Source organism: Jaculus jaculus, chromosome 3 (assembly GCF_020740685.1).
Source record: "Jaculus jaculus isolate mJacJac1 chromosome 3, mJacJac1.mat.Y.cur, whole genome shotgun sequence".
NCBI lineage: Eukaryota > Metazoa > Chordata > Mammalia > Rodentia > Dipodidae > Jaculus > Jaculus jaculus.
The window spans coordinates 189,610,549-189,638,099 of NC_059104.1; the positions used below are offsets into that span (position 1 = coordinate 189,610,549).

The 27,551-nt window shown below is 45.2% G+C and overlaps 2 protein-coding genes across 4 annotated transcripts in view; one reads left to right on the top strand and one right to left on the bottom strand.

The window, feature by feature from the left end:
- Positions 1 to 307: 307 nt before the first annotated feature.
- On the top strand, positions 308 to 16,787 carry Csrp3 (cysteine and glycine rich protein 3). The gene is made up of 6 exons (XM_004650809.2): positions 308 to 344; positions 8,807 to 8,944; positions 11,772 to 11,940; positions 13,568 to 13,700; positions 15,138 to 15,231; positions 16,711 to 16,787. The coding sequence occupies exons 2-6, from the start codon at positions 8,833 to 8,835 to the stop codon at positions 16,785 to 16,787; spliced, it is 585 nt and encodes a 194-aa protein (XP_004650866.1). The 5' UTR covers positions 308 to 344; positions 8,807 to 8,832.
- Positions 16,788 to 20,326: 3,539 nt separating this feature from the next.
- Zdhhc13 (zinc finger DHHC-type palmitoyltransferase 13) overlaps positions 20,327 to 27,551 on the bottom strand; it is a 48,222-nt gene continuing 40,997 nt past the window's right edge. For 2 of the 3 annotated variants that reach the window (XM_004650808.2, XM_045145446.1), the window contains exons 15-17: positions 25,890 to 26,047; positions 23,386 to 23,483; positions 20,329 to 20,840 (exon numbers count right to left, since the gene is read on the bottom strand). In XM_004650808.2, coding sequence (XP_004650865.1) covers positions 20,702 to 20,840; positions 23,386 to 23,483; positions 25,890 to 26,047 — 395 coding nt within the window. In that variant the 3' untranslated portion in view covers positions 20,329 to 20,701. Of the gene's footprint in view, positions 20,841 to 23,385; positions 23,493 to 25,889; positions 26,048 to 27,551 lie in introns of all 3 variants that reach the window. The other variant, XM_045145445.1, reaches the window with a different exon arrangement.

Below are 27,551 nucleotides of genomic sequence, written 5' to 3' on the forward strand. Positions count from 1 at the left end.
ACCTCTGCTCTTCTTCCCAGTGTGGACACTTGATCAGAAATGATATGCTCCACAAGTGGGTCCCGTGGTGCCATCAGCAAATGGCAATTAAAACAGAACCAAGTGATATTGTTCTCTGAGAGTCTCCCAGCTGGCGTGGGGTGGGGGAACAAAACTCAGGGCTTTGGTCACGGGCTATTTTCAGCCTCTGATAGCAGTTGTGTTACTCATGTCTTATTCACCCTCTCCCCTCGGCCTCCCTCCTGCCCTTCCCTCCACAAGCCAAGGCTGGTGACAGCCTCCATATATTTAAAGCGGACAAGAGCCCCCAACCTCAGTTGAGCCAACAGAGACCATACGGGCAGGTAAGCAAGGCAAAGCAGACAGCTGGCCTTGGGGGGGGGGGGCTGGGTATCTGCCTGGGGTTACACGGGGTCCTCTATAGTGGGGGTGGGCTTTAATCCCAATTACTTGCACCCACTCTGGCTGCATGTGGGGAGGTTTCAGTGATACCCGATTCTCATGTAGACTCAGTAATTGTTAAGAAATTCCTAAGAGCACGATGAATGTTTGAGGGTTTGGGGACCAGAAGTGGAGCTCAGTAGTAGACTACCTGCCTAGCATGCACAAGGGCCTGGGTTTGATTTCCTAGCTCTACAAAGAAGATAGATTTGGAAATTCCAACTGTAGTTAATTTGGTCTACAAGCACGTTCATGATGAGATGGCTCCTGGTGTCATATTTGGGATGCAGGGGAGCAGAAAGAAATGAAGAGTTCGCTGGACCAAAAGCCAACAGAGCTATACTGCAATGGAAGCAGGGGTTGAGGGGCTGAGAGGACCTCCCTGGATTTAAGTCTTGGTGTCTTTCTCTTCAAGGGTTTGATATGAATATGGTACTGGTTTTCCAAACTGTAAAGTACTGCACAGTTACAAACAGCTACCATAGATCTAACATCACAGAAGAGAGCCTTCCCAGATTCAAAGTGAGGAAATGTGTTATTCCAATGGTGTGAATGGATGTCTGAGATTTCAGGTTTGATGGTTTTAATAGATGTTATATCCCACCCAAAGATATTGAGTGACCGTCATGCCTTTAATTATTTAAAATTAATCAAAATGGGTCCTAAAATAGACATTGCTATGATGAAAATCATTAAAAGCTCTAACTTAGTGCTGGCTAATGAGATCTCATTTAATGGCAGACAATTCCCAGCTCAGGTGAGGGGTGATTCCCAGTGTTTCCTCTAGTTTCAGTCAAGGATTTCTTTTTAATATCTGGCAGGCAGAAGGTTGGTTGAAAATGAGCAGTGATCTAAGCCATGGTCTGAGAAGAGCTCTGCCTTAGATCAAAGCTGCCGCTTCTCCTGATTTCTGCCCCAGTCCTGAGCCAGGGCAGTGGCTCCTTCACGGAGGAGCTGGCTGACCACAGGAGGCTTTTCTAGTTGCAGAACAGCACAGTGTGAGTTACTGTGTGGGCTGGGCCATCTCCTGCTCCAGGGCTGGGTCAGGTCAACGCAGAATTGTGCAGGCAAGGAAAGGCAGACCATGACCCCTCTGCGTGGGGAAATGGCAGAATCTCAAGTCTTGGTTTATTCATGGGACTGAGTCCCAGGCAAATGATATAAGATGAACATGCTATACAGGTTTCCATGGAGAAATAGATCAGGGGATGTGTTCTATGAAGCAGCACCATGGCTATCTTTGTGAAATCACCTCAACCCTCTGACCATAAGATCTTCCATTGTCCCACCAGTTCCTCCCAATGTGTGTAAAACTGTTTTATGATCCAGAAAATGTGGGAAAATTCCCCCCATTTGGCTGTGGCCCCTTTCTGAACTACTGGGTCATTTGTGGTTAGTGGCAATGAGCCTGCTGTTAGGCAGGAGGTGCAGCTGGCCCAGGGCTTGGTTCCACCCCTAAGCTGGGCAGACAGGTGCCCTGTCACTGGGACACACCAGCCATCCACCAGAGACAGGAGAAGCTATTGCACAGAGGCAAGAGGCAGCGAGGGGGCAGGGTGAGCAGAGCCAGCAGGGGCATTCAACAGACAGTAGCCTCGCCCAGGAAGTGTAGACTGAACCCCAGTAGAGTACAAATGCATGAACCTTGGGAGCCATAAGGAGGAGACAAGAAAAGAAGGCAAATCTGTCCTAAGACAGTCAGCTCAAATTCTAGCTCGGAATATGTCTGAGCTTTCAAGTCTTCATTTTTTTTTTTTAATTTTTTATTTATTTATTTGAGAGCGACAGACACAGAGAGAAAGACAGATAGAGGGAGAGAGAGAGAATGGGCGCGCCAGGGCTTCCAGCCTCTGCAAACGAACTCCAGACGCGTGCGCCCCCTTGTGCATCTGGCTAACGTGGGACCTGGGGAACCGAGCCTCGAACCGGGGTCCTTAGGCTTCACAGGCAAGCGCTTAACCGCTAAGCCATCTCTCCAGCCCTCAAGTCTTCATTCTGAAGTACAGCAACCTGCCTGGAAAGGACTGGGGAGGGCTGCACGTGATAAAGTACAGCAAAGTGCTTTGGGAAGTTGACTAAATCTGTGTGAGGGAGCGAGGCCATTCAGGAAAGTTTCAAGGCCTTTGCTGGGTCACAGAGGGGTTCCTGTGAAGTACACAGTGATGAGAAAAGTGCAGAAGCCACGCGGCTAACGCGCTGACTGGAAGCTAGCTGACTACTCTGTTTGACAGGAAGAAGGATACAGGCCCAGGGACAGAAGACAAGGGGATGACGACGTCAGGAAGGCTATGTTCCAACATGCTAGCCACTCAGATGTCTGGAACACTGTTCAGTGGGCTGGGCTTCCTGGCCAGGGAACTGTGACACCTGCCTAGGCGTAAATCTCCATCCCAGAGCACCGTGATGCCTGCCGGGGTATGAATCTCCATCCCAGGGCAGGAGTAGCAAGGGACTCTGATTGTCTGGGGCCCGTGAAGAAAGGGGCTGTTTCTGAGTCTCACAGAGGCCATTGTTCTGGCATGGTTGACTGTGAACACAGGGTTGGTATCCTGCTGTTGGCCATTTCAGAATAAACATTAGCCTATTTATGTCTCACAGAAAGTTCTGGAAAAGTCATAGAAGAAACTAAAGTTTAAGGAAGTGTGGCTATCACACAGGGTCATGAGGCTAGAAATTGGCATAGCCAGGACTTACACCAGGGTACAAAGTGATCTGTTAAAGCACGAAGGTCAAAACAGAACCAAGAACGAGTTCCAAGAACAGAAGCCAGCCATGCCAAGAGGCCATGTTAGAGCAGGCATGCCAGGACCATGCTCGAGTAGCCCTCACCTAGTGCTATGTCTACCCTGCCTGACAGCCAACACTCGTGTGGTTTCTAAGGCCCGACTGCGTCCCGGGCTTTGTGAAAAGGCCAGCAATGTGGGCCAAGTGTAGAAGGAAGCCACTGCCTTTGACTGTCCTACTCTGGGAGTCTCTGGGCCATGGTGACCCTGTATGGGTGTACTTCTTCCCTTAAAATCCCAGGTGACCAGCAAGGTTAGGTCAGCCAGAGCTGAAGAGAGGCAGGTCAGGCCTAGAACCAAGGCTGGAACCCTGATCAACTTGCGGTCAAAGTCCAGGCAGCTAGCTGCACCTCACCCTGCTGGCTTGGCCACTCCTTGGTGGCAAACTTGAAGGCTGTGAAATGGAGTTGACTCACAGCTTGAACCACGGGGCCTAGAAGTAGGAGGAGGTTTGTTTTTTGTTCTTTTTATAGACTAAAAAACTATACAGCTAATAATAACACCATCCACCACCATTATAATGAAGTAACACAAATCATAAAACCTTTGCCTGCGCTCAGAACCACTAGCTAATGGGGTCCTTTTGCCCTCTGGAACAGCCTTTCAACACGTCTTCACATGCTTGAGGGCTGTGCCCAAGAAATGGAGCAATATGCCTTTGGTTGGCTTCTTTCCTTGTCATAGGCTATGCCGTCTTTCTGCATGAAGACATGGCGTGTGACAGGACATGCCACTGAGCAGCATTTCTGCAAGGGGGGCTTCTTAAAATCAGTCCCATGCCTTTAAGAACCCTTGAAGGGGCCTTGACTACACTGCAGCCATTTGGCCATCCATCCCCACAGGAGCCCAAACACAATACTGAGTGGTAACTCTTCAGTTCAGTGGTGCCCTTTCCATATTTGGATGCCTCTGACTCCTACAAAGTCCTTTTGGTCACTGCTTTGAATTCCTTGTGACCCACTATCAAATGCTGTGTCCCAGTGAGAGATGATGGGTCTATTGGACCTCAACTCCCACCCACCTGGGGTGCTAGCTAGCTCCTGCCTGCTCCCTGGTCTGTATGCTGTGAGAGAAATTTGCAAACTGAACCAGGTTAACTAAACTTTCAGGCTGTAGCTCTGTCACTGAGCAGTCATGTGATCTTGGGCAAGGTACCCAAGCTCTCCGCTTAGTCTTTTTATCTGCAAAGTGGGATGACACATGCTGCTGTGCCGGATGGTACTAGGCAGCCCATACAGTGGCACTGATGAGTGGCCAGCTGGCACAGCTTCCCAGTCAAAGGCACCATGCGGTGCATTCCAGCCACAAGATCTAAGACAAGGGATGTGACTTCCTCAAGTTCATTTCCCCATCTGAAAAGTCAGCATCTCAGAAGCACTTACCTGGAGGGGCTGCTGATCACGAGGTGTGCTGTGCGCCTGGCCAGGGCTGTTTTCCATGTCAGCTTCAGGGGTAATATGTGTGTTCGTGCTAGTAACGATTGCCATTTAGTCACAGAGTCTCAGCCAGTATAGACAATTTATTTATTTATTTATTTTTAATGAATAAATCTCCTTCTATTGCTTTTTGTTATTATTAATTAATTATTTATTTATTTGAGAGCGACAGACACAGAGAGAAAGACAGGGAGAAAGAGAGAGAATGGGCGCGCCAGGGCTTCCAGCCTCTGCAAATGAACTCCAGACGCGTGCGCCCCCTTGTGCATCTGGCTAACATGGGACCTGGGGAACCGAGCCTCGAACCGGGGTCCTTAGGCTTCACAGGTGAGCGCTTAACCGCTAAGCCATCTCTCCAGCCCCAGTATAGACAATTTAAAGAATGTACACACACACACAGGAAAGTTCAAGTTACAGAACAAATTAGCATTGTTATAACAGTGATGTATATTTGAGAAGTGGTTTGATAATACATGAATGGAAATGATTCTCTGAGCAATGCAGAGATAGGAAGGACTGTTTTCCTCATTTCAGAGAGGACCACACAGCTTTGCTGAGGCAAGAAGGAGCTAGAACTTGGGTTTGCATCCAATCCCACTCACTCATTGCAGTTTATTCCTGCATAATTCTCTCCCACAACACTACTTACTCGTCAATCTATCCCTGGGTTAAGGGATAACTTGTCCCTAGTTGACACGGGGCCCTGTGTTCTACTCCATTCTCATGAATCCCTACCTCCCTTTTCAACCTTGACCCATGACTTGTCTGTGAAGCTGGCCCTGAGCATAGTGGCAGGTGGTATGATGGGGATTGTGACCAAGGTTGATAAATAGGGCTGAGTGACAGGCAAGCCTATATTTGGTGCCCTACCTTCTATGACCCTTGCCAGTTCCAGGCAACACTGATAAACAAATGGCCCATCTCTTGGTACCATGCCAATGTAAATTCACATCCGGCGCCTAGCCCTGAGTGTTGAGACACAGGAATTTGAAGCAATGTGGAAGCTGAAAAGGCTTTTTGGAAGCCAGAGCACGACTGTGCTCTCAAGTCAGGGGCTTAGTTAGGACACTGGTGCTTTCCAAATAACCTTTGAACAGCTTCTTCATACTGCCCACAGTTCCATCACAGTCCCATAACCTTCATAATGGTCCTGTGCATAGTATTATTATAATTATGATTCTCCACTCAAATTCAAGGTCATGTCATGACTAGAATCCATGTCTTTGGGTTCAGGACACTTCATAATACCCTCTGCCTTTTGGCCTATGAGCACTTATAGGAAACTAAAAACATTTTCTGTTGTAAACTGCACTGCTACATTCCCAGCTTTAGAAATGGAACTTAGCAGCAGCTAATTGAATACTCAGGCACTCTGACTTTGTGCTTGGAGTCTGGTGGCAGTTATGATCACTTAAAAACAAGCCGCACTGGGGTGCATTAGCTTGTGAAGGAGATATTATTGTAATCTTATCCTCATTTTGAAAAGTATGTCTAAGCAGTACATATATTTGAGTATGAATATATATATATTTTTTTCTCCCAAGAGGCATATTGGTCTCCCATTAAGTTACATGACATGCCAATGAAATCAATGAAGTTATAAAATGAGAAATCTGACCTAGGATTGTTCTCACTGAAAATTTATACATCATTAATTTCACAAGTGTCTCTGTCATGTTCCCAGATGAAATATATTACATTTCTCCTCTATTTCATATTATACTGAAATGCAGGATCAAAATGAACATGACCAAAATTACACGATTTTGTGTTTTTTTTTTTTCCTAGAAAATGTATTATCTTTCATGAAAGAAGGACGGAGTTGGGAAAAACCTAAGAAAATATCTCTACATGTCTATTATATATGCAACCACCTTGGTTGTAAATGAGTAGGTCAATCTTAAAAATCTATTCCAAGAGTTTATTCTTTGGATGGAGTCCAAAATAAACTACTGAGGTTGTTTTAGGGGATATTAATTTAATATGCCTTCCTGCTTGTTTTTTTTTTTTTTTTTTTTTGTGCCTGAAATATCCTTCCCCTTTGTCTCTATCTGCTCACCTTTCATAGCTGTTTGAATGCAAGCTCTTCAATGAACTCCAACCCCTCACTGCCCATCTCTTGTCTGATTTCCACAGCACTTTGCACAAGACTCTCCTCTGGGCCAAGCTTTTCTAGCTCCTGTCTATCTTCTTCATTAGCATGAGGGCTTCTCAAAGCCCGGATCACAACTCACTCATTCCTCTAAGTTCCTTCCATTTCTACCCTTGAGTATCCAGTGCACTACTGGACACTGGGATCCACTGCTGAGTAGTACTGGATACTGGGACTCACTACTGTGAACCCAGTGTAATACTGGACAGTGGGATCCACCTTTGAGCACCCAGGGAAGCACTGGGCACTGGGATCCACCACTGAGTACTTAGAGAAGTACTTGATGCTGGACAGGCAGGTGGTACATGTGTGGTAGATGAAGGTATGAACAAATAAAGGAATAAACACAGGCTTGACCTCAAATTCTTTCCATTATACTAAATCAAGTGAACTGCAGAAATAGGAATTTTCTATTTTGAAACTTCCTATTTTTGAAGTTATCTTCTAAAATTTTACTAGATAAACAGAGACGTCTGTTTCTATAAGGGGAAACATGGGATGTTCTAATATAACCTCTCAGGGGAAAGGCACTTTGGGGGATGTTTAGACAGGACATTCCCGTCAGTCCCAGCATCAGGTTCAGGGGTCTGTTTGCTGTTTCACTGAGAGGCTGTGAGACATAACCTGGAGCAGATGGCACAGGAGGGTTAGTGTTATAATCGGCAGCTATTATAAGAAGGTGACTGACTTCCCAGAAGGGAAAGAGAAGGTCAGAACAGTCCCTTGGAGTGGCCTGATAGCACTTAGTGTTGATGACAAGGTGACACACCAGACTTCTTGGAAATCAAAGGATCCTGGGAAAAATTCAGTCTCCTGGGCAGCTGGCAGGAGTTCAAGAATTTCACTGAATATCAACAGCTGATTGTGTTCTCCACTGGGGAAACATAATACTTGACTTCATATATGAAAACTGCAGCAAAAAACCTTTGTTTAGCCAGGTGTCATGGTGCACGCCTTTAATCCCAGCACTCGGGAGGCAGAGGTAGGAGGGTCGCTGTGAGTTCGAGGCCACCCTGAGACTACATAGTGAATTCCAGGTCAGCCTGGGCTAGAGTGAGACCCTACCTCAGAAAAACAAAACAAACAAACAAACCTTTGTTTATTATCTTATAAGCCCCAAGCTCAAAAGCCAGTGAGAGAAAGATGTTGTGGCTATATGCAGCTCTTTCAAACAGAATGTGTCTTAAGAATGTAGGGACAGGCAGGCACCTTCCTCTGTGGAGTCCCTTTCTGCACAATGTGTCATTGTGTCTCTCCAAGCAACACGGACGCAGCTGAGAGGGTGAAGTTTTTCCCACTAAGTGGGAAGAGGCAAAAAGAAGGCATACGAAGACTTCCTCTGAATACAGTAAATCAGTTCATGGTGGCTGAGAGCCCAGGGCCACTTTCCAGAGTCTTGATTTACTGGAGTGACACTATTTTACTGCCTGCACAATGACTTCTTCAAAAGGGAGGCGCAGAGAAGAGGGACAAATCTAAGAAGGGAATTTTTATGTCACATATTTTGGCAGCTGCTACCCAAGGGGTGGTCTGCTATCAGCAACACCAACGCTGCCCATCCCCAGGGGTACCAAGCCAGCGACTGCACAGTAGCAAGGGCCCGGGTGGCCTGGAAGCACCGAGCTAGATAAGAACATAATGCCATGCTCAGAGGTGACCCCACCTCTGATGGGCTAATTTAAAACTTTTAGTTGGAAAACAATGGTAAAAATATTTGTATATTTATGGACATAAAATTAGCTATCCATTCCTTCCAGGAATTCTGTGATACACAGGGACAAATGTTACTAAAATTTAACAGAAAATTTTGAGTCAACTTAATGAGAGGGATGACTGAGAGCCACATGAGAGTCTGAACTACTCGCACAAAGTAGATATTTGTTGAATGACTGCATGCATGAATGGATGGATGAACAAACCAACAAACATGGCTGGTTCCTGGCTTTGGGATCTCTGATGCTACCTAAATACAGGTATTTGCTTCATATCCTTAGACTTGACCTTGGTCAGAGTCTTCAAGATGCCAAACCTGGGTGGAGGAGCGAAATGTGGAGCCTGTGAAAAGACTGTGTACCACGCAGAAGAAATCCAGTGCAATGGGAGGAGTTTCCACAAGACCTGTTTCCACTGCAGTGAGTTGGGTGGACCCCGGGGGCCCAGGGAGCATTTCTGAGTTCACCCTGAGAGGTTTCAGTGGGCAGCATGCAGGAGCAACGACCTGGGATCCTGTGAGAACTAGCTCGTGGGCCCCACTCGCTGCAGGAGTAAGGCTTACCTGAGCTCCAATTCAGGCCGAGCAGGCCTGCCCTACTGTGTGTGAGGAAAGCCAGGACCCAGGGTGACATTTGCAAAGCGTGACTTGGCAGAGAAAGGATGTCAAGTGTTATCTGGAGCCAGGCTGGGTTTGGCTTTCTGTGCTGCTCACTGGCCAGCTGTCACAGAAGCCAGCTGTGCCTGGTATTTCCTAGGAAAGAACTCATGTCACACAGGGACAGCACATGGCATTTCTGTAAGCTCAGGGACTGGGATTCAGAGTTTCATGAAAGAAATCTGAAACATCAACTGCCAGACTCAAATTTGCAAATGCTGGAACTGGGTGGATGGGTGGAGGTGTGAGTTCCTACCATCTCCTCAGGAGTCTGCCATGTAACTTCATACAAGTCATTTCTCAGGTCTAAGCCCTGCCTACAGCAGAATGGGGAAGAGTTCCTGTACCTTCAGACTCTCAGCCAGTGCTACCTGACATCACATCCTGTGGGCTTCCCATTAGCTGACCAGGAGAAAGTGGACATGACTCTACAATGACCACTAATATCCTCTCCTATCTGTATGGATGGCTCAAGGGCTGGCTAGTCTTGGTGCTATTTAGGAGGCCTCCTCTTTAGCCATCCACACTTACACCACTCCATCTCACCCCCATGCTTCAACCTAGTGGCTGTAAGGTATCCATGTACCTCCAAGAGATTTCAAATGGAAGTAAAGAACTGGGCTCCAACTGTGAGGGCAGCAAGACATTCCACTGTATGCTGCCAGAAACAGGGACAAGTTATCAGCTGCATTAAGGACACTGTTATGGGCAACTAGATGTGTAGACTTACAGATACTTTGGGCTTTAATGATAGAAAATTGTTTCCAAGTCATCTTATACGTCCCTCAGATGCATTGTTATTACAACTATCCAAAATTTACACAGAACCAAGAATGCATTCCATAAGCCCTTGGCCTTTGTCTCAAAATAGCAAGTGTTCTTTATAAACAAGGATTAGAAAGAACATTGGAATTAAACAAGAGCTAAAGCCATGTGCTAACTATGCAATATTGGGTTCATCCTTTCCCCATGGTGGGACTCAAGTTTCTCCATCAATAAGATGGAGATGATTATTCCCATAAATGGTTTGTTCCAGGATGAAACTGGGGTCCACCATCTGGAATTTAGCCCTCCCAGGCATTGTCCTGCTTTGATGCCTGTGTAGGAACAGGAAATAATCAGGAAGTCTTGCCACCGTGGATGCGTCTTGTCTTTCCCAGGTAGCAGATGTCTACTCAATGGAGCTACGGCAGAGGGATGTGGGCAGGCACCCCTTTCCTTCTAACCTAGCATGCAGGTGTGAAGGGAGCTGAGCAGTGAGACTTTCAGAGGTGGCGGACAGAGGGAGAGGAGTACCTTTTTCTGTTACCCTCGCGAGGCTGACCAGGCTCCTACCAAGCCTCCAGTCATTAGGACAGGGCTCAGAGAGACAGCATCTATTGTAATTTGTCTCCCTGCCAGTGTGGTCCTGGCTTGCTGAGAAATTTCCAGACTTGATTTAATCTTCCATATCAGTGCTGTCCAAAAGAAGCATAATGTAAGCCACATATGTAAATTTTGATGTTCCAGTATTCATCATCTTAAAAATATACCAATAAAAAGCTAGGTAAATGTAATTTTGAAATGTCTCATTTAGCCCACTTTATCTAAAATGTAATTCCATTGTGTAGTCTTCCATGAATGATTCACAGAATACTTTTCATTCTCTGCGTGTGCTTGGAGTGTTTGAAGTCAGGCAGGCATCTTGTGCTTACAGACCTCATGCAGCTGCTCAGCACATACTGGACAGACAGCTCTCTACTGCTGTGCACAAAAGCTTGTCAGAGGCCAGAACTGGCCAAGGTTTGCACCATCATTGCCCAAACTGGCATAAAATTAAAAATAAATCACATTTCCATTTCAATAATATATTTTGTTAGTGTATATTATAGAAAATGATTTGACATTTACATCTCTAAAAGTTTTTGCCTTGGGCTGCAGGTGTAATTCAGTGATGAATGCTTGGCACAATGCGCCGAGGCCTTGGGTTCAATATTCAATCAAGTTTTCAAAAAAGAAATACTTCTATAGCTTGTCACTAGAAAACTGGGGATGGGTAACTTTATATTTGGTGATAAATTACATGTGCAATAGGCAACTTGGGCCCAGTGGAAGCCTAAGGGGACTGTGAGCTAGGTCTGCTCCTTTTGCCCCACTCCTGGTCCTGAATCCAGAACTGGACCCAAGCTGCTCCCAACGTGAACCGTATGCCCAAATAGCACAGTGTCGTCAAGGACTATGATGAGCACAAAAACTACTCAGATCTTATTTCTATGTGGCTGTAAGGAGGAAAGAAGCCCTCCCTCCACTTCCTTGATGTCACCCAGAAAAACTCCCATGATTCCTGGGCCAGGGAGGTTGTTCCTGTCAGGTCTGAGACATTACACCTGGTTGCAATATTGACCTCTGCTCTTTTCCAGCTGGGTACCTGGAACACACTTCCCTTCTCTGTGAAACTGGGCCTTCTTGGAGTCTGTGACTCAAGACATATGCCCCTGTCAGGTGTCACAGTTGTGGTTTTGGCATAGAGTCCTGAGCATGGACGGCATCAGGCACAGGAAGGGGCAGAAGGAGCTCAACTCAAGCCCTCTAACCCACTCTTTCCTTTGCAGTGGCTTGCAGGAAGGCTCTGGACAGCACCACAGTGGCAGCTCATGAGTCAGAGATCTACTGTAAGGTCTGCTATGGGCGCAGGTATGGCCCCAAGGGGATCGGGTACGGACAAGGCGCCGGCTGCCTAAGCACAGACACTGGCGAGCACCTCGGCCTGCAGTTCCAACAGTGAGTTCCTGCCATGCTTCCTCCCCCATTATAGAGTCTCCAATTATCAGGACAGTTCATTCTGTTCCCATGGCAACATTTTCTGGAAGGGGAGAATGGACTCTATTGTTGACTTGCCAATAGGAATACTCAGTCTAACCAAGTTCTAACAATATGCCATCTCACCAAAGACTTTCTTAAATTATCTGCCTTTCTAGAGTGCAATTACTTTTACACCATGCATGTAAGAGAAAACTCACAATGTACAAATGTTCCATTGTTTGACCTTTGCAAATAGCATGGAGTCTCTTTTCTTCTCCTTTGAGGGTTCCTGTGTAAATCACATAAAGATGGCAGGGAAACGATGGCCATTGTCTGTTGTGTGCTTGTCACCAAAATAGTTCTTCCTTAGGTTGTAAGATGACTAATGTCTACAATGTAAGGGAGGAGTTGGAGGGTTGGCTTAGTCTCAGGAGTAAACAATCAATTATGGTTGTTCTGTGGGTCTCCCTGGCTGCCTGTTGCTGATACAGTGTTAATTTCCTCCAATATAATCATTAGGAAATGAGGAATAACAGTGGTCACCACCAACTTTCAGTCTGTTCCCTGGGCCCACTTGTGTGAACATCACACTGACCTCCACCCAGAACTGAGGACAGACTGATGGTCTAGTCTGCAGCTGCTATGGGACCAGCTGATCTCTGAACTCAGCTTAGAGGTGGGACTGGCCAGAAACGGCCAGACAAACTGAGGAAGTGTCTTATGGAGGTCTTCCCAGAGAGCAGTTCACACCTGAGGAGCCATCTGGTCCCTTCAACAGAGTAATTTACCCTAAAGCCTGGTAAACTGGAGGCTGTGATTACTCAACCTAGAGAGAGAACTTCTGTTAACTTCTGTTATTACTCCATCCCAGCTGCAGACATGCTTAAAGAGATGATGCCACCTGCATCCTCTGCCTTGTTTTACTTAAGCCAACTTCCTGATGCTAGAAAGAGTGGCAGGAGTCTGGGTTTCTTCCCACTTCCATGTTAGGAGCTGCCTGGTCTTGTTACCCTCTGGTCCTCATTCTCCTCCAACCAGTCCTTCTCACTTCACAATGTTATGATGAGGCTCAAGAGGTACCAAGTATGAGGGCACACCGTAGGGTCTCAAGATGCAAGAGGCTCAGCCTGTCTCTCTATTTTGGATACTGCTCTCAGGGGGCCAGGTGACCTTTGTGTGCATGACAGGCTGTAATTGTGGTAAGGACTGCATCAGACCACTGCATTGTGGCTTGTCAGGAACTGATTAGCACAGTCAAGATCCTATCTTGCCCTAGGATTTTCACAACTTAGTTCAGGTAACAAACTGGTGGGCTTCAAGTCAGTAGAGAAAAATCTGAAGAAACAAGCATGGCAGATAACACAATGTGATAGTAACACACATGAACACTCATGGAACACTTGCTGTGTTTTACAACAGGAAGGAAAGAATGAAGTCCATTTGGCTAGCATTCACTGGTTGGTCCTTAGTGTTTTCGCATGCATCCCCCACCCCATACAACCTTCTAGGAGACAGAGGCACAGAGAAGTGAGGATTCTCATTTGAGCCCACACCTTTTATATGTGTGCCAAGGGAGGTCTATATTTCATTTGTCTGTCTCTACCAGATCCCCAAAGCCGGCACGCTCAGCTACTGCCAGCAACCCTTCCAAGTTCACTGCAAAGTTTGGAGCTTCAGAGAAGTGCCCCCGGTGTGGAAAGTCAGTCTACGCTGCTGAGAAGGTCATGGGAGGTGGCAAGGTAAGGCTGAATGGCATTTGCTCATCTCCACTGCATCAGTTGGGAGAAATGAAAGTAGGAACTGTGGGTGGGGGCGGGCCAGGTCCTTCATAGGTCCTAGACTTATTTAGATCCCATGTATCCTCTTCCATTTCCCCAGACTATGCTTGGCACCTAGTATCCTTGGAAAGCTAGAAGTGGTGAATTGCTGTAACAAACATTAAGCTGCAAGAGGGAAGGCATCCAGCTAAGTAAGCTCTAGGGATACCAAGCTACACAGCACCCCGTGCTTCAGTGTCCAAGTCCTTCCAGAACTGTCAGCAGTGGGAACCCATCGCCACTGCATTACTCAATCTGATGCTGTCATCACACAGCACCACCTCACAGCAGGAGAGATGTGCCCTCAACCACAAATGCCCTGGCTCTCAGGAGCCATCAGGTGTCTGAGGCAGTTATGCACATTGCCCCAAAGCTCTGGGTTCAGGCCAAAAGCCAGGGTGTTCACAGAAGGAACTGGACCTCATGAAAGAGAAATATCTTGTTCATATTAAATGCAAGGACAGAGGCCTTGAAGAGTTCTGACTTGAATAGTAAGGACTGTCACCACACAAAGATACGACATTTATAGACATGCCATAGCCACGAGGCCATGCCTGGCAGACATGAGGGAGGCAGCCTTCTTGAAGTTCCAAGCCATGTGCTATAGTCAGGTTTGCATTGCTGGTAGAAATCACCCAACCAAGAGCAGCTTGTGGGTTTATTTTGGCTTACAGGCTCGAGAGGGAAGCTCCATGATGGCAGGGGGAAACAATGGCATGAGCAGAGGGTGGATGTCACCCCCTGGCCAACATCAGGTGGACAATAGCAAGAGTGTGTGCCCAACACTGGCAAAGGGAAGCTGGCTATAACACCCATAACTCTACACCTAACAACACACTCTCTCCAGGAGGCTTTAATTCCCAAATCTCTATCAGCTGGGAACCTACCATCCAAAACACCTAAGTTTGTGGGGGACACTTGAATCAAACCATCACACCATGCTACTCTGCTATCACAATTGCAGATAGTGAAAACAAGGCTGGACTGTTTGAAAATCTGTCTGGTTTTTCCTTTTAACCTTCTTGAACTTTATACCCAATACATCATGGCCTACTTAAGGCCAAGTACTTTCTCGACCAGTTTCCTCCTCAGGTCTTTTCACTCTGGGGAAGCACTTTCCTGCTCAGTTTGTTCTGAAGGAACACCCGTACAGATCGCCGTTTATAGGGCTCTGGGAACTGCTGCCCAACATCACTGCATTGTACTTCTTCAAACCCTGGAAACACTGCATTGGGGTGGCATTAAGTGAGGGAAAGACTAAGATAGTGACACTCCTTGTGTGCCACTGGCTGGGGGCTTGAACTGGAACTCAAATGTGCTGCCCACCTCTCTGACACTCAACTTTCCTGTGCCCCTCAGCCTTGGCACAAGACCTGCTTCCGCTGTGCCATCTGTGGGAAGAGTCTGGAGTCCACGAATGTCACTGACAAAGATGGCGAGCTTTATTGCAAAGGTCAGTAACACCATAGACTTTCCTGAAATGGGTTTGCCCTAGAAAGGCCCTTGGGAAAGGAACTGCATCATACCTGGAGACCTGCTGTGTCTGTCTGGAGTGGGGCTGCTCAACCTGAGCAGGATTTGGGCTCTCAGCATGGAGAGCCAGCTCACCTCAGGACAATGGTGAGACCAGAAGCCCCAGTTTTAGGCTTCCCCAGCCAGCACTTGCTGATGTTCAGTGGTTCAGAGTAGCAGCTACCTTTGGCTTTGAAGAGGCCCCAGGCATAGACAAACCACCACAGGCCCTTCTGAAAACCCAAACCCTATCTTTATGTGACAGGCAGATAGAGCCTGGAGCCGGGGAGAAGGGTCTAAGCTTGGCCTTACCTGTCTCTCAAGGTTTATCTAAGCCCCTCTTTGCTTGTTCCTTCTTCCCTCACCCTTCCCCTTACTGCCTGACATTTCTGTACCTGATGTTGCAAGTCTTGTCACTGCAAGCACAGGGACAGAACTACCCCTCCTCCTGGTCCTTGTGACTCTGCCCCTAGCTGCCTCCAGAATCCCCTGGTCTTGCACACAGATGAGGTTCAGCTCCTTCCTGACACTATGGAAAGAAGGTATACTGGGAACAAAGGACTGTGTCCTCAACCCCAGAACATCTCAGGCCTAGTTGGTTCCTCAGAGAGCTTAATGATGGTGGAGTGGGGTGTAGGTAGCAGTGGAAAAGGGGGTTTTTAACCAAGACTACAGACACCAGGTGGCACATGCCTACAAGAGGCTCAGGCAAGAGGGCAGCAAACTCACTGCCAGCCAGGGCTACATAGCTAGTGTGAAGCCAGCCTGGACTGTATAGTAACATTCCATTTCAAAAAAGCCCAAAGACTATAGTTGACAAAGCCTTTCCCATGACAACACAGGATGCAAAGTGTGAACTAATTTATCATCTGACAGGCACTTAAGAGACAGAGTTTATAGGCCACAGACCTTGAAATCTGGCTGGAGCCAGCAGGAAGACCACAAGGAAACAAATGCATTTCACAGTGAGAACGGCTATAATAGAGAACATTCACAGAGCAGCACCCCATGGAGGAAGGCAGTCCTAGGGTGATTCTGAGACTTGCTTACTCTGGGCTTGGGACAGGGGATTCCAGGGACCGGAGGCGTGACCCAGCGAGGTGCATTACAGTACGTTCCAGGAACCGTATGCACTGTTGAATGCCTGGAGAAAGGAGGAAGCCAGGGTAGCAGGCGGCAGCAGGGAGGCAAGGCTGGGTGGCTCACCTGTACCGAGACTGCATGGGCTCTCAAATGAGAAAAGGTCTTCAAGCCCTGTGATCTCCAAAGAAAAAGATCTCTGCTAGCAAACCTAAGTTGAATTTCCTTAGAAGTTAACTTATGCATGTCAGCAGGTACAAAGGATGGTGTCCAGGCAGAAGGATCTGAAGTAGCAATAATAAATCTATTCCTTCTTCCCTCATCCCCTTCTCATTCACAGTTTGCTACGCCAAAAATTTTGGCCCCACAGGCATTGGATTCGGAGGCCTTACACAGCAAGTAGAAAAGAAGGAGTGAAAAGGCTCACACGTCCTTACAGCCTTCGACAGCTTTCTGGAAGCAGTGCCGAGTAATCCCGCAGACGCGAGCTTCCCCCACACGACCCCATTGCTAGTTGGATAGTGGTCCTCTTCTTCAGTGAATGTAGACTATACCGAAGTGAGGAGAGATCTTTGGAAGGCATTATTTAAATTTTAATCTTCAAGAGATGCTCTATTATTTACAATTCTTAGAGTGGGAGAAGCGATCAATAAATGTTTTAGTGGAATCTTGTATTACTTGGTGTCTTTTTTTGTAGATAGAGGAAGATTCCCAAGAACAAGCACCAGTTTAAAAAAGTAGCTGTAGTGAATGGATGTGGTTTCAGCTGGCAAAGGAGAGGAGAAACATACGTAAGGACAGCAGTCTTCCAGTCTGGCAGCTAAGTCTTGCTCAGTACTACTAGCAGAGAAGAAAATAGGAGGGTAGGAAAAAGTGAAAACATGATAGCAAATTCTGAAAGAAAAATCAAAATTAAGCAAAGTGCTAAAAAGTTGGGTTGTTTTGTCCCATCACAGGCTTTGCAAAACTACATGTCTTGTGAAAACTGAGAAATGTCAACAAAGCTCATTCAGTTCTGTGTTATAAATGATAGGAAGATGATTTTCTGTTATTCTAGAATATTCTCTGGGGCTTGACAATTTTTTTGAAATTTCTTACATCAAATTTCTAGCCTTGGGCTGGAGAGATGGCTTAGTGGTTAAGCGCTTGCCTGTGAAGCCTAAGGACCCCAGTTCAAGGCTTGATTCCCCAGGACCCACGTGAGCCAGATGCACAAGGGGGCGCACTGCAGTGGCTGGAGGCCCTGGCATGCCCATTCTCTCTCTCTCTCTGTCACTCTCAAATAAATTAAAAATTTTTTTAAAAATTTCTAGCCTCACCAATAAAATCCAGCCCATTAGACATGTCTGCCTCTTCAGCTAGTCTCAGCAGCTTCAGTTTCTCTCCCTTTCTCCTTTAAAACAACTATGCATTTTCTCATCTCAGTGCAATGAAATGAAAGCAACAAAAGTCTGTTGATAAAACTATGCAACACTGGGCATTTTTGTGTTCCAAGTCCCAGAGAAACTATCTTTAAAATGAGCAATTACTTAGCACTGATTAGGCACTGTCTCAGACTAGGCCCTGTGAGGACTTTAGAGCAATACACTATGATGTCAGCTGAGGGATACATGTATGTGCCATGCCTACAAAGACAATGCATCCGCCTCGTCCTCGGCTGCATCTCAGGTACCATCCTCACCATCCCATTCATGCACTCCCAGCATGGAAGCTAAGTCAGTCATCCTTTGACTCTGCTCTCTCCCTCACCTTCCTTGCCTCATTCAGGTCTCCTTGCTTCTAGTTCCAGGGTTCCGCTAGCATATATCTCTCTCCATTCCCACTTTGTGATATGTGAATTAGTTTGTTAAGGCGGGCGTAACAAAATACCTGTCTGGGTGGCTCAAGCAACAAAAATTTTCTCACAGAAGTCCATGATCAAGGGCCAGCAGGGATGGTTTCTCATGAAGCCTCTCTCCTTGGTTTACACAGGGCCAACTTCACATAGTATCTTCACAGTCTTCCCTCTTAATGTGTCTGTAACCTAAACTCTTCCTTTGACAAGGACATTAGAATAAATCAAGGCCCATCAACATGATCGACTTTAACCTTAATCGCCTCTTGAAAGGCTCTCTCCAACAGTCACATCCTGAGGTGCTAAGGGTGAGGACATCACATGAGAGGCAATCCCACCCTAACAGTACAGTGCATGAGCATCTTCACATGCTGGACTTGGCCTTACCCTTTAACTTAGTCTCAGAGCTTAGACAGTATCTTTTTCCAGTCTGGCGCTAAGTCTTGCTCAGTACTACTAGCAGAGAAGAAAACAGGAGGGTTAGGAAAAAGTGAAAACATGATAGCAAATTCTGAAAGAAAAATCAAAATTAAGCATACTTGACTTGAGACGTTCTTAACATGCCCAGACCCTCTGTCCATCATGCCTTGCTGAAGGTCTTCCTTCTGCCTAGAATTCCTGGAAGACAGCACCCTCCTCCCTAGCTTAACTGTAGTCTGCAAAAGTCCCACTACCATGGCTAGATCTTTCTAATGCTTCTTACTTTATACTACAAGTTCCATGCTTACAATAGCCAATGAGATATTTTAGTTCTGCAAAGCTTAGCATGGTACTCAATAAATGTGTACGTAATAACCTATAAATTAATGACAAGTTCTTTCCATGTTACTCATCAGTAACTGGAAAATAGTGGTCTGGACTTGATTGGAAGGTCTCAGGTGGGAAAACCTGAATTTCAAACAAGTGAGCCTTAGACTCCTACTACGTCCCTATGCTTTTGATCTAAATAGTCTGTGGACAGCCTGCATATACTTAGCTGGTAAAGGCTGGTAAGAAAGGGAGAGAATCTAACTTGAGAAAGTTCCTCTGTTTACTAGCTGAGGATCTGAGTCTTCAACCATAATTTTGATCACACTGTCTTATTTAAAAATCCCGTATTTCATTCAATTCAACATATTAACTCAAATGCTTATAAAATGAACACTGCCAGGCAATATTCTAAGATGACTGGCACGCTATAGTGGCAACCCCACTCAAGGGCTATGGGACCCTGGAGAGAATATAGCATCCTTTTTTTGGATTTAGTTACTTATCTAGAGGATGAGAAAGGATCTGTGAAGAACTAAAGGTCCATATGATTAGAGTACAAGTGTGTTCCACGGTGACACAGATAAAGTGAAAGTGGGATGCATCATTTGGGGCCTTACAGACCACGAGAAAAATGTTGGCTTTTACCTCAAGAGCAAAGGGAACTCCAGGAAGGGCTTGTGGCAGGGAAAGTACCAAGAGCTGAGCTGAGTCAGCACTTCCCGCAGAACAAGGGAGATTAGTAACTACATTCATCATCTAATATTTTGATGTTACTAAGTAAAATTGGAAACGAATATTTAAGACTTCTTAAGTTCAGCTTTCTAAGATGGATAATTACTGGCATCATCATCAATATCAACACATTCCCAAAACTATAAATCAGCTTCTTTCTATCATACCAATGAATTTCCTCAATTTAAGAGTTTAAAGATGCTTCTTTCATCTTCCAAATAAAACCCTTTGTGATACTTCTCTGCCCAGAGGATCATATCCAACCTCTTTAGCTTTGGATTCAAAGCCCCACACAATGGCGATGTTTAGCTCTCCAAATTCTTATTTCTATGAACCTCCTGTTCCTAGACTGGTTGTTCTTTCCACAAGGCCTTCAGCTGTGGGCCTGGAATGCATACTCCCCAATTCTGACCTCAGGTGGCCCTCTCACTCTTTTAGGCCTTACCAATTCTCAAGGCTCAGTTAAGGTCACAGTCCTTCTGGAGCCTTCCGTGACTATAAGACTATATATAAGTCCTACTGGAGACTTCCATGACTGTAAATGTCAGACACTAAGACTCATTATAAAAAAAATTGTTTTATTAAGTTTGAAAGCAAAACAAGTAAATCTATTTAAATATTCTTTACATATTTATACATACAACAAAGACAAATAACTTGTCAAAACTTATAAGTTTAAAGAATAAATGCTATTTTTAAATAGCCAATAAAGTATCTGAAAATACTCTATCCATAATCACTGAATATTGTCTTAAAAAAAAAAGTAGCTCATGTTCTTGGGGAAAGTCTGGAAGATTTAAAAGATGTCTGTGAAGACTGCTCAGCAATGGTCCATCTTTCTAGGTCCATCAGTAGGCATGGGCTTATGGACTTACTGAAAACTGTTTCCACAGAGCCCTGAAGCCACCTATATTTTGCTCTGGACTTAGGATCTCTAAATGTCATTTCCCTTTCAGACCATGGAAAAATCAACATAAATAAAAAGAAATCAGACTGAGTTTTGAGGTGCTTTGTGTCATACGGAGCGAAGAACTTTCTCTTTGGCTGGATGAAAAACCATGGTGTACTGGGACGTCCAGTCTATCACACAGGGCTTCACTAAGCCGAAGCAACCACACTGGAAGAAATCTGCCAGGTTCTGTATGAATCCAAGGCTGTGGGGAAAAGGAGAGAACATGTCTCACTGCTCTTCCTGTGCTGCTCCTCACAACCAGCTGAACCATGAACATTCACTGACATCTGATACACCATCCTCTGAAGATAATGCAGGAATTCAGAGGTGAACAGACTTCTCTTGCGGGCATGAATTTAAAACTGACACCTAGTTTTATTTCTGGACCACAATCCCTATTCTGAGATTTCCTGATGCTTGCTCAGCAACTCAAATGGGTTTTTCTTTATTACTCCCATTTGATTCTCTCCACCTACTATCCTGGTCACTGCCACAACTACGTTTCTTTTCTTTTTTGTTTTCTTTCTTTCCATTCCTCCTTTCCCTCCCCCTTTCTTTTCCCTTCCCTCCCTCCTTCTTTCCTTCTCTCCCTCCCTCTCTCCCTCCCCATTCTTTCTTTTCCTTTCCTTTCTTTCCCCTCCCTCCCTCCTTCTTACCCTCCTCCCTCCTTCCTTCCTTCTCTCCCTCCCCATTCTTTCTTTTCCTTTTCCTCCCTCCCTCCCACTTGCCTGCTTCCTTCCTTTCTTCTTCCCTCCCTCCTTCTCCCTTCCTTCCTTTCTTCCTCCCTCCCTGCCCGCCCCCTCTCTCTTTCTTTCTCCCAGTGCCCTAATTCAGAAAGTGATTATCTTGTAAGTCACACAGGTCAGAACTATAACCAACAAGACAGGTTTTTCCTATGACTTTCTAAACAGCTTACTCAATGATGCCCATCTCCATTCCTTCCTCACCTTACAAAACAGATGCAGTCTAGTCCTCCAACACCCAATTCATTTATTCACAGATCCTCATCTTCCAAACACAACCCTTTGTGATACTTCTCTGCCCAGAGGCTCTAATCCAACCTATTTAGCTTTGGATTCAAGGCCCCACACAATGGCGATGTTTAGCTCTCCAAATTCTTATTTCTATGAACCTCCTGTTCCTAGACTGGTTGTTCTTTCCACAAAGCCTTTAACTGTGGGCCTGGAATGGACACTCCCCAACCCTGACCTCAGGCGGCCCTCTCACTCTTTTAGGCCTTACCAATTCTCAAGGCCCAGTCAAGGTCACAGTCCTATTGGAGCCTTCCATGACTATAACTGTCATCAATATCACTTTTCTCCATTCAAGCCCCAAGATACTTGTATGAGGAAACTTATTCTAATGCACAGGCCCTTGCCTAGCCTAGTCCTCTCCACACCAAAGCACGTGTGCACAAAGATGACAGTGCTTCTGTGAGGTGACCTCCACATGAGGAGGACTGGCCACTGTCAGTGAAGGACTCCTGTTAGCCAGAAAGTGGCTTCCCAGGAAGAGGGGCGCCTGTGTGGAAATGACTCAGGCAGCGGACAGACCTGCTTGGATAGTGGGTCTGGCACTGGATAAGCTAGTGAGTTCAACTGACTCAGAGGTGGGCAAAGCAGTAACACCCTTGACTTGGACAGGACTTCGGAAGCTAGATCCAAAGTGGCCCTAAGGCTTTGCCTTCAGTTCTGTCGGTTTGTTTCCACTATTCAGCCAGTGTCACCCTCCCTCTCACCCCTGACTCTCACCTATACTCCTCCCTACAGACTCCTCCTGACCTTGACTTTCTTCTCTCCTGCCTCTATCAGACCCTGTCCCGAATCTCTCAGGGCTCAGGTTAAAATTCCACCTATGTCACCAGGGTTCCATACTTTAGTGGAATAAACATTTACCCTTCTGACTAAAGCACTGAGAAAGGATTTGGTCATCAATGCCAGTCTGAAATAGTACTCTCCACTCCAACTGCTATAGCCATCACTTCCCAATCAAGCCAGCCAGCCTCCCTCTTCTCTAAAGACACATAGCCTAAGGGTTTCATCTGTACCCAAGAGTAGTTTCAAAATAGACTGTTCATGAGATAAGCAGTGTGGGCCCAAATCTCTCGAGGGCTCTGGTTCACCTCTGCAGCACTCCTAGACTCAAGACTCTGCCTGGAGTAGGTGACAGGGAGATAAGCTTTGAAGCTTATCTTTCATATCACAAGATGACAGCTTTCCTACAAAACACTTTCATTTCCAAATGAGGACATGTTTTACATAGCCAGTGCTCTAAAAGGAACACAGCCCAAACCTGAGAAGCTAGCTTCCTGACACAGGTAAGCACATTAAACAGAGGTCTAAAAGAATTCTTCAGGCTAGAAAGCGATGTTGAAATCCTGACAAAGACACATACTTAACCATCTCACAATGACTCCTCGCCAGTAACATGCAATCTTGTGACCGTGTGGCTGTCCTGGAGAGATTTCCCATCCTGGCAAAACTTCAGTCACTTGCTATTTGTGTTGATTCCAAGAAACTATACTCTACCCCTCAGGGCTCATGCCCTTATCACTCAAAATCTGGTAGGGAACCTCCCAAGAAAGAGAGCTTCAAATCCACCGGTGGAAATCAGTTACTAGGAACCTCTCACAGAACTCCATGACCAGACCAGGACCATTTACTTGCATGGTGTCTTCTGGAGGGACAACGTCTGCTTCATGTGCCTGACCTCCAACAGAACTCCATGACCAGACCAGAACCACTTACTTGTACGGTGTCTTCCTGAGGGACAACGTCTGCTTCATGTGCCGGCTCTGCTTCAGCAGGCTGATTCTCTCATGGGAGGTCAAGCCAAGAAAAGCAATCTGAAAGAGACGGTTGAGAGCACATGAAGCATCCACACCACGGCTCCAGTGCTTTCAGAAATACATTACAGGGAGCTGGTTTACATTCCATCCTCCCCAAATCCAATCCAGAGACTTCAGGTTAAACTGCATGGCAAGGACAAAGACTCAACCCTGAGCATACTCTGAACACATACATCTACCAGACAGACTTTTCCTTTGATTGTCTTGATCTTCAAGACAGCACAGTACATTGACTTAATAGTCACAAAACAAGTACTAATTCTAGCTATAGCTTATGGTAGCTTTAGATTTTCAATACACAAACATGTTAAGTTCTGCACAGATACAGCAAGACATGGTCAGCGCCAGTGCAATCACCTCAGTTTCTGTGTTCTTCTAAGAACCTCTTTGTCAAGATGTCATCATTAGTTAAGGCACTAAAGTGAAAGACCCGTAAATTTGCTGAAGAATGATCATTAAGGCAACCTAAACTCCTGAATCATTGACACCACACTGTCTGACAGGGTTATCTAACTTAATCCCCAAAACACACCCAGTAGCAATGTACTATCTATAAGATGGAATGTCTCATAGCACTGTCATCACACTGTGTTGAGGATCTGGGATAGCCTTTCTGAAATTCCCAGTGCTGAGGCTATGTGACCTTGGAGCAACTGCTCCACCTCTCGATGCCGGGGTCTGCCTACCAGGGTCAGCATAGGGACACAGCTCCTGCTCCTAACCCGAAGTCTGCATGCTCACTGACCCACTGCAGGCAAAATCATGCCCAAGCTGAGGTCTTAGTTTTCAAAGAACTGCAGTGTTTCGTTCATTAGGAAAATAACCGTGCTCTGAGTTCCTGTTTCTGAAACTGAGAGGTAGTCCATTTCTTGTTCTTAGAAAGTATAGACATTATATACTACCTTTTATGAAGGATATTATCTTGTTTGTTTGTGAAACAGGGTCTATGTAGCCCAGATTGGCCTTGAACTTGTCACCCCTTTCTGCTTCAGCCTCGACAGAGCTGGTGTTACGGTACTAGCCTCCAAGCCCTGCTTACATACTCAGGATACCACAGCCTCATATACCAAGCAGAAACAGGAGGCCTAGGCCAGAATCAAGGTACCATGCTCCTTCAGACTTAGTTTTCTCATCATAAAATAGAGACACTGTCTTGGCATGATTAAACTTCAAATGTTTAAGAGAAAATAGATGAGTAAATGCTTTGGGAAATAGATATAAATATCAGTATTATCATAGATCACAACTATGATACTACACTTATTTCATGAGCTGTTGATGTCAGAAGGATAATGATAAATACTCAAATTTAGTAAATATTAACTTCTTCCTTTAGCATTTTTTTCTATTTTTTTCTCTCCTATTTTTACTATCATGATCTTGGAATTGGCTATTTTGCCCATAAACTGGGAATTCACTTTGCTATGGCTGAGTAGTGCTATAATTGTCTGTGGTGCTGCAGTAAATGCCAATCACCGCTGCCCGTTCCATGTGGGCAGCTCACAGCCACAGTGAGAAGCAGCTGGGCTCAAATAGGAAAAAGGGCAGCAGGGTAGGGAAAGGAACTCAGCAGAAAGCCAAAGCTGATGATTGCCCTGGAGACTGAGCTTCCTCACAGCCAAGACTTTCTCTGAAAACATGTTCATAGGTCAGTGGCCTGTCTTTCAGTTCTTCCCACTTCTACCTATATAAGCACTACATATGGTAACAGAGTTGAACAGCTGAGGGAAACACTCACCTCACATTTCTATAACATTCTAGTTGATAACATGCTTTCACACACCATATAACTTAACTGTATGATGGGAAGAGACCTTGAATGGGGCTATCAGAAGAACTAAATTCCCAGTTCTGGTTTTGCCACCCACAGCATGACCTTGAACAACTCAAGTTTAACACTCTGTACCATAAAATTAAAAGGTTAAATTAGATTATTCCTGGGTGTAGCCCCAGCAATCAATTTTTATTATTCTAACCTTTAAACCATCCTGTGAGAATAAATGGGCATTATTATCATCATCTTATACATGAGAAAACTAAAATACATGAGTGGCCAAATGCCATACCTAGACTCAGAGAAAGCAACAAAGTTGAAAACAGAACATAAGTCTTCTGATTTTATTTTTTTAATGTTTATTTGAGAGAAAGAGGCAGAGATAGATAGAAAGAGACTGAATGGATATGTCAGGGCTTTTGGACACTACTAATGAACTCCAGATGCATGTGCCATCTTGTGCACCTGGATTACATTAGGGAATCGAACCTAGGTTCTTTGGCTTTGCAGGTAAGCACCTTAACCACTAAGCCCTCTCTCTAGCCTATCTTCTGATTTTAAATTTAAGTCTTCCCACTTACTTTAGGTCATTAGGAATTTTATACAGAGGCATATGAGACAAAAATTACCTGAAAGAGTTGATTAACTAATAAAAATGTTGACCATGAGAAATGGAATGTTGCTAGCAAGAAGATATACAAAACCCAAGGAGAACAGGCCACGATCTGACTTAGGTAGGTCCAAAGTCCATCTTCCTTGAATGTTGTGGCACAATGATTTGACCAATCTGTGAACCCATAAAAAGGAATTCATTATCAAAAGGATAGCAAACTAGTGGTAAACCTCCAAGAAAATAAAGTCATCCTGTCCATTTAGGGAGAACAGACAGACATAATAAATAGCACTCTAGAAACATAGGAGTAGCTCAGTGGTGGTGTATATGCTTAGCACGTATCAGAGAGGTAACAATGAACATTCAATTTAGTCAATATTAACTTCTTCCCATAGCATTCAATACTCAAACATCCAAAATATGTAACACAACAAAATCAGAATACATTCAATTTTAGTAGTTTTTTTTTTTCTGAATGCAAACTCAACTCCCAAAGGTGAGGAAAGGGTATCTTAGTGTTAGCACCACACAGCACTTCCTGGGGAAGGAAGAAACGGGAGAGAGGCCCTGTGATGATCAATGTTGTCAGTCTCATAGAATCCCCTAGGAAACAGATCTCTGGGTCTATCTGTAACAGAGTTTCTTGGTTGAGGTAGGGAAAGACATCCTAACTGTGGACAGCACCATTCCAAGGGCTGGGGGCCCAGACTGAGAAAGCACATGAAGCATCAGCATTCACTGCTCTCTGCTTCCTGACTCCAGATGCAATGGGAGGAGCTCTGCTTCATGCTGCTGCCACCATGCCTTCCCCACCACAATGGACTGTAACTTTAAACTAAAAGCTAACATAAACCCTTTCTCCTTTTAAACTGCTTCTTCTCAAGCCTTTTGTCACAGCAACAAGGAAAACAACTAATACAAGCCCATAAACTCTTCACCAAAATCAGCATATTTAGTAAATACTCTGACCAGAATTGTTCAGGCTTGACAACTGAGAATAAATGCATTAAACAAATCTATTTATTTTCTTCACATTATAGCAAGTTATAGGTCAGCTGCAGGACTGAATATAAATTCATATTAAAGGTTCAGATGCATAGGGATTATAGTGTGCACAAGACATCCTACAAGCAACTAGGCACATACCATCCAGACCCAATCATCATGGAGCCAGGTATGATATACCTCTGCACTGGGCCACTAACTAGCTGTGGGAAAGAAAGGCTAGCCTAAGGCACTTCATCAAACAGGCATGCCCACGAAACAGTAAGGTTCAAATGTTAACAGCTCACTTTCAGCCCCAGGGCATCAACATGCCAGTTAAAAGAGAGAACTTCACTGTGGACTTCATGATTCTAACTCTTAATCCATGAAAACTGGAGTAGTAGTAAGAGAAAGACAGGCAGAGAGCAGTACGAACAAGGGAAGGGTTCTCAAGTTCTTTTATAAGCAACGTGGTGAATGATTTCTGTCACAAGACTTCTGCAGATTTGCACTCTAAGGTTTCAGAACACCCACTGACAACTTGATAAGCAGTTTTAGACATTCCCCCAAAGCAGCGCTGAAGAGCTTCTGGAACAGGAAGAAAATAAACCCATGTCTTTACTATAACGTACCTGCCCATTAAGTCCTGATCATCGATTTTTCCTCTGAGTCTCATTTATTCCCAACCATCTTT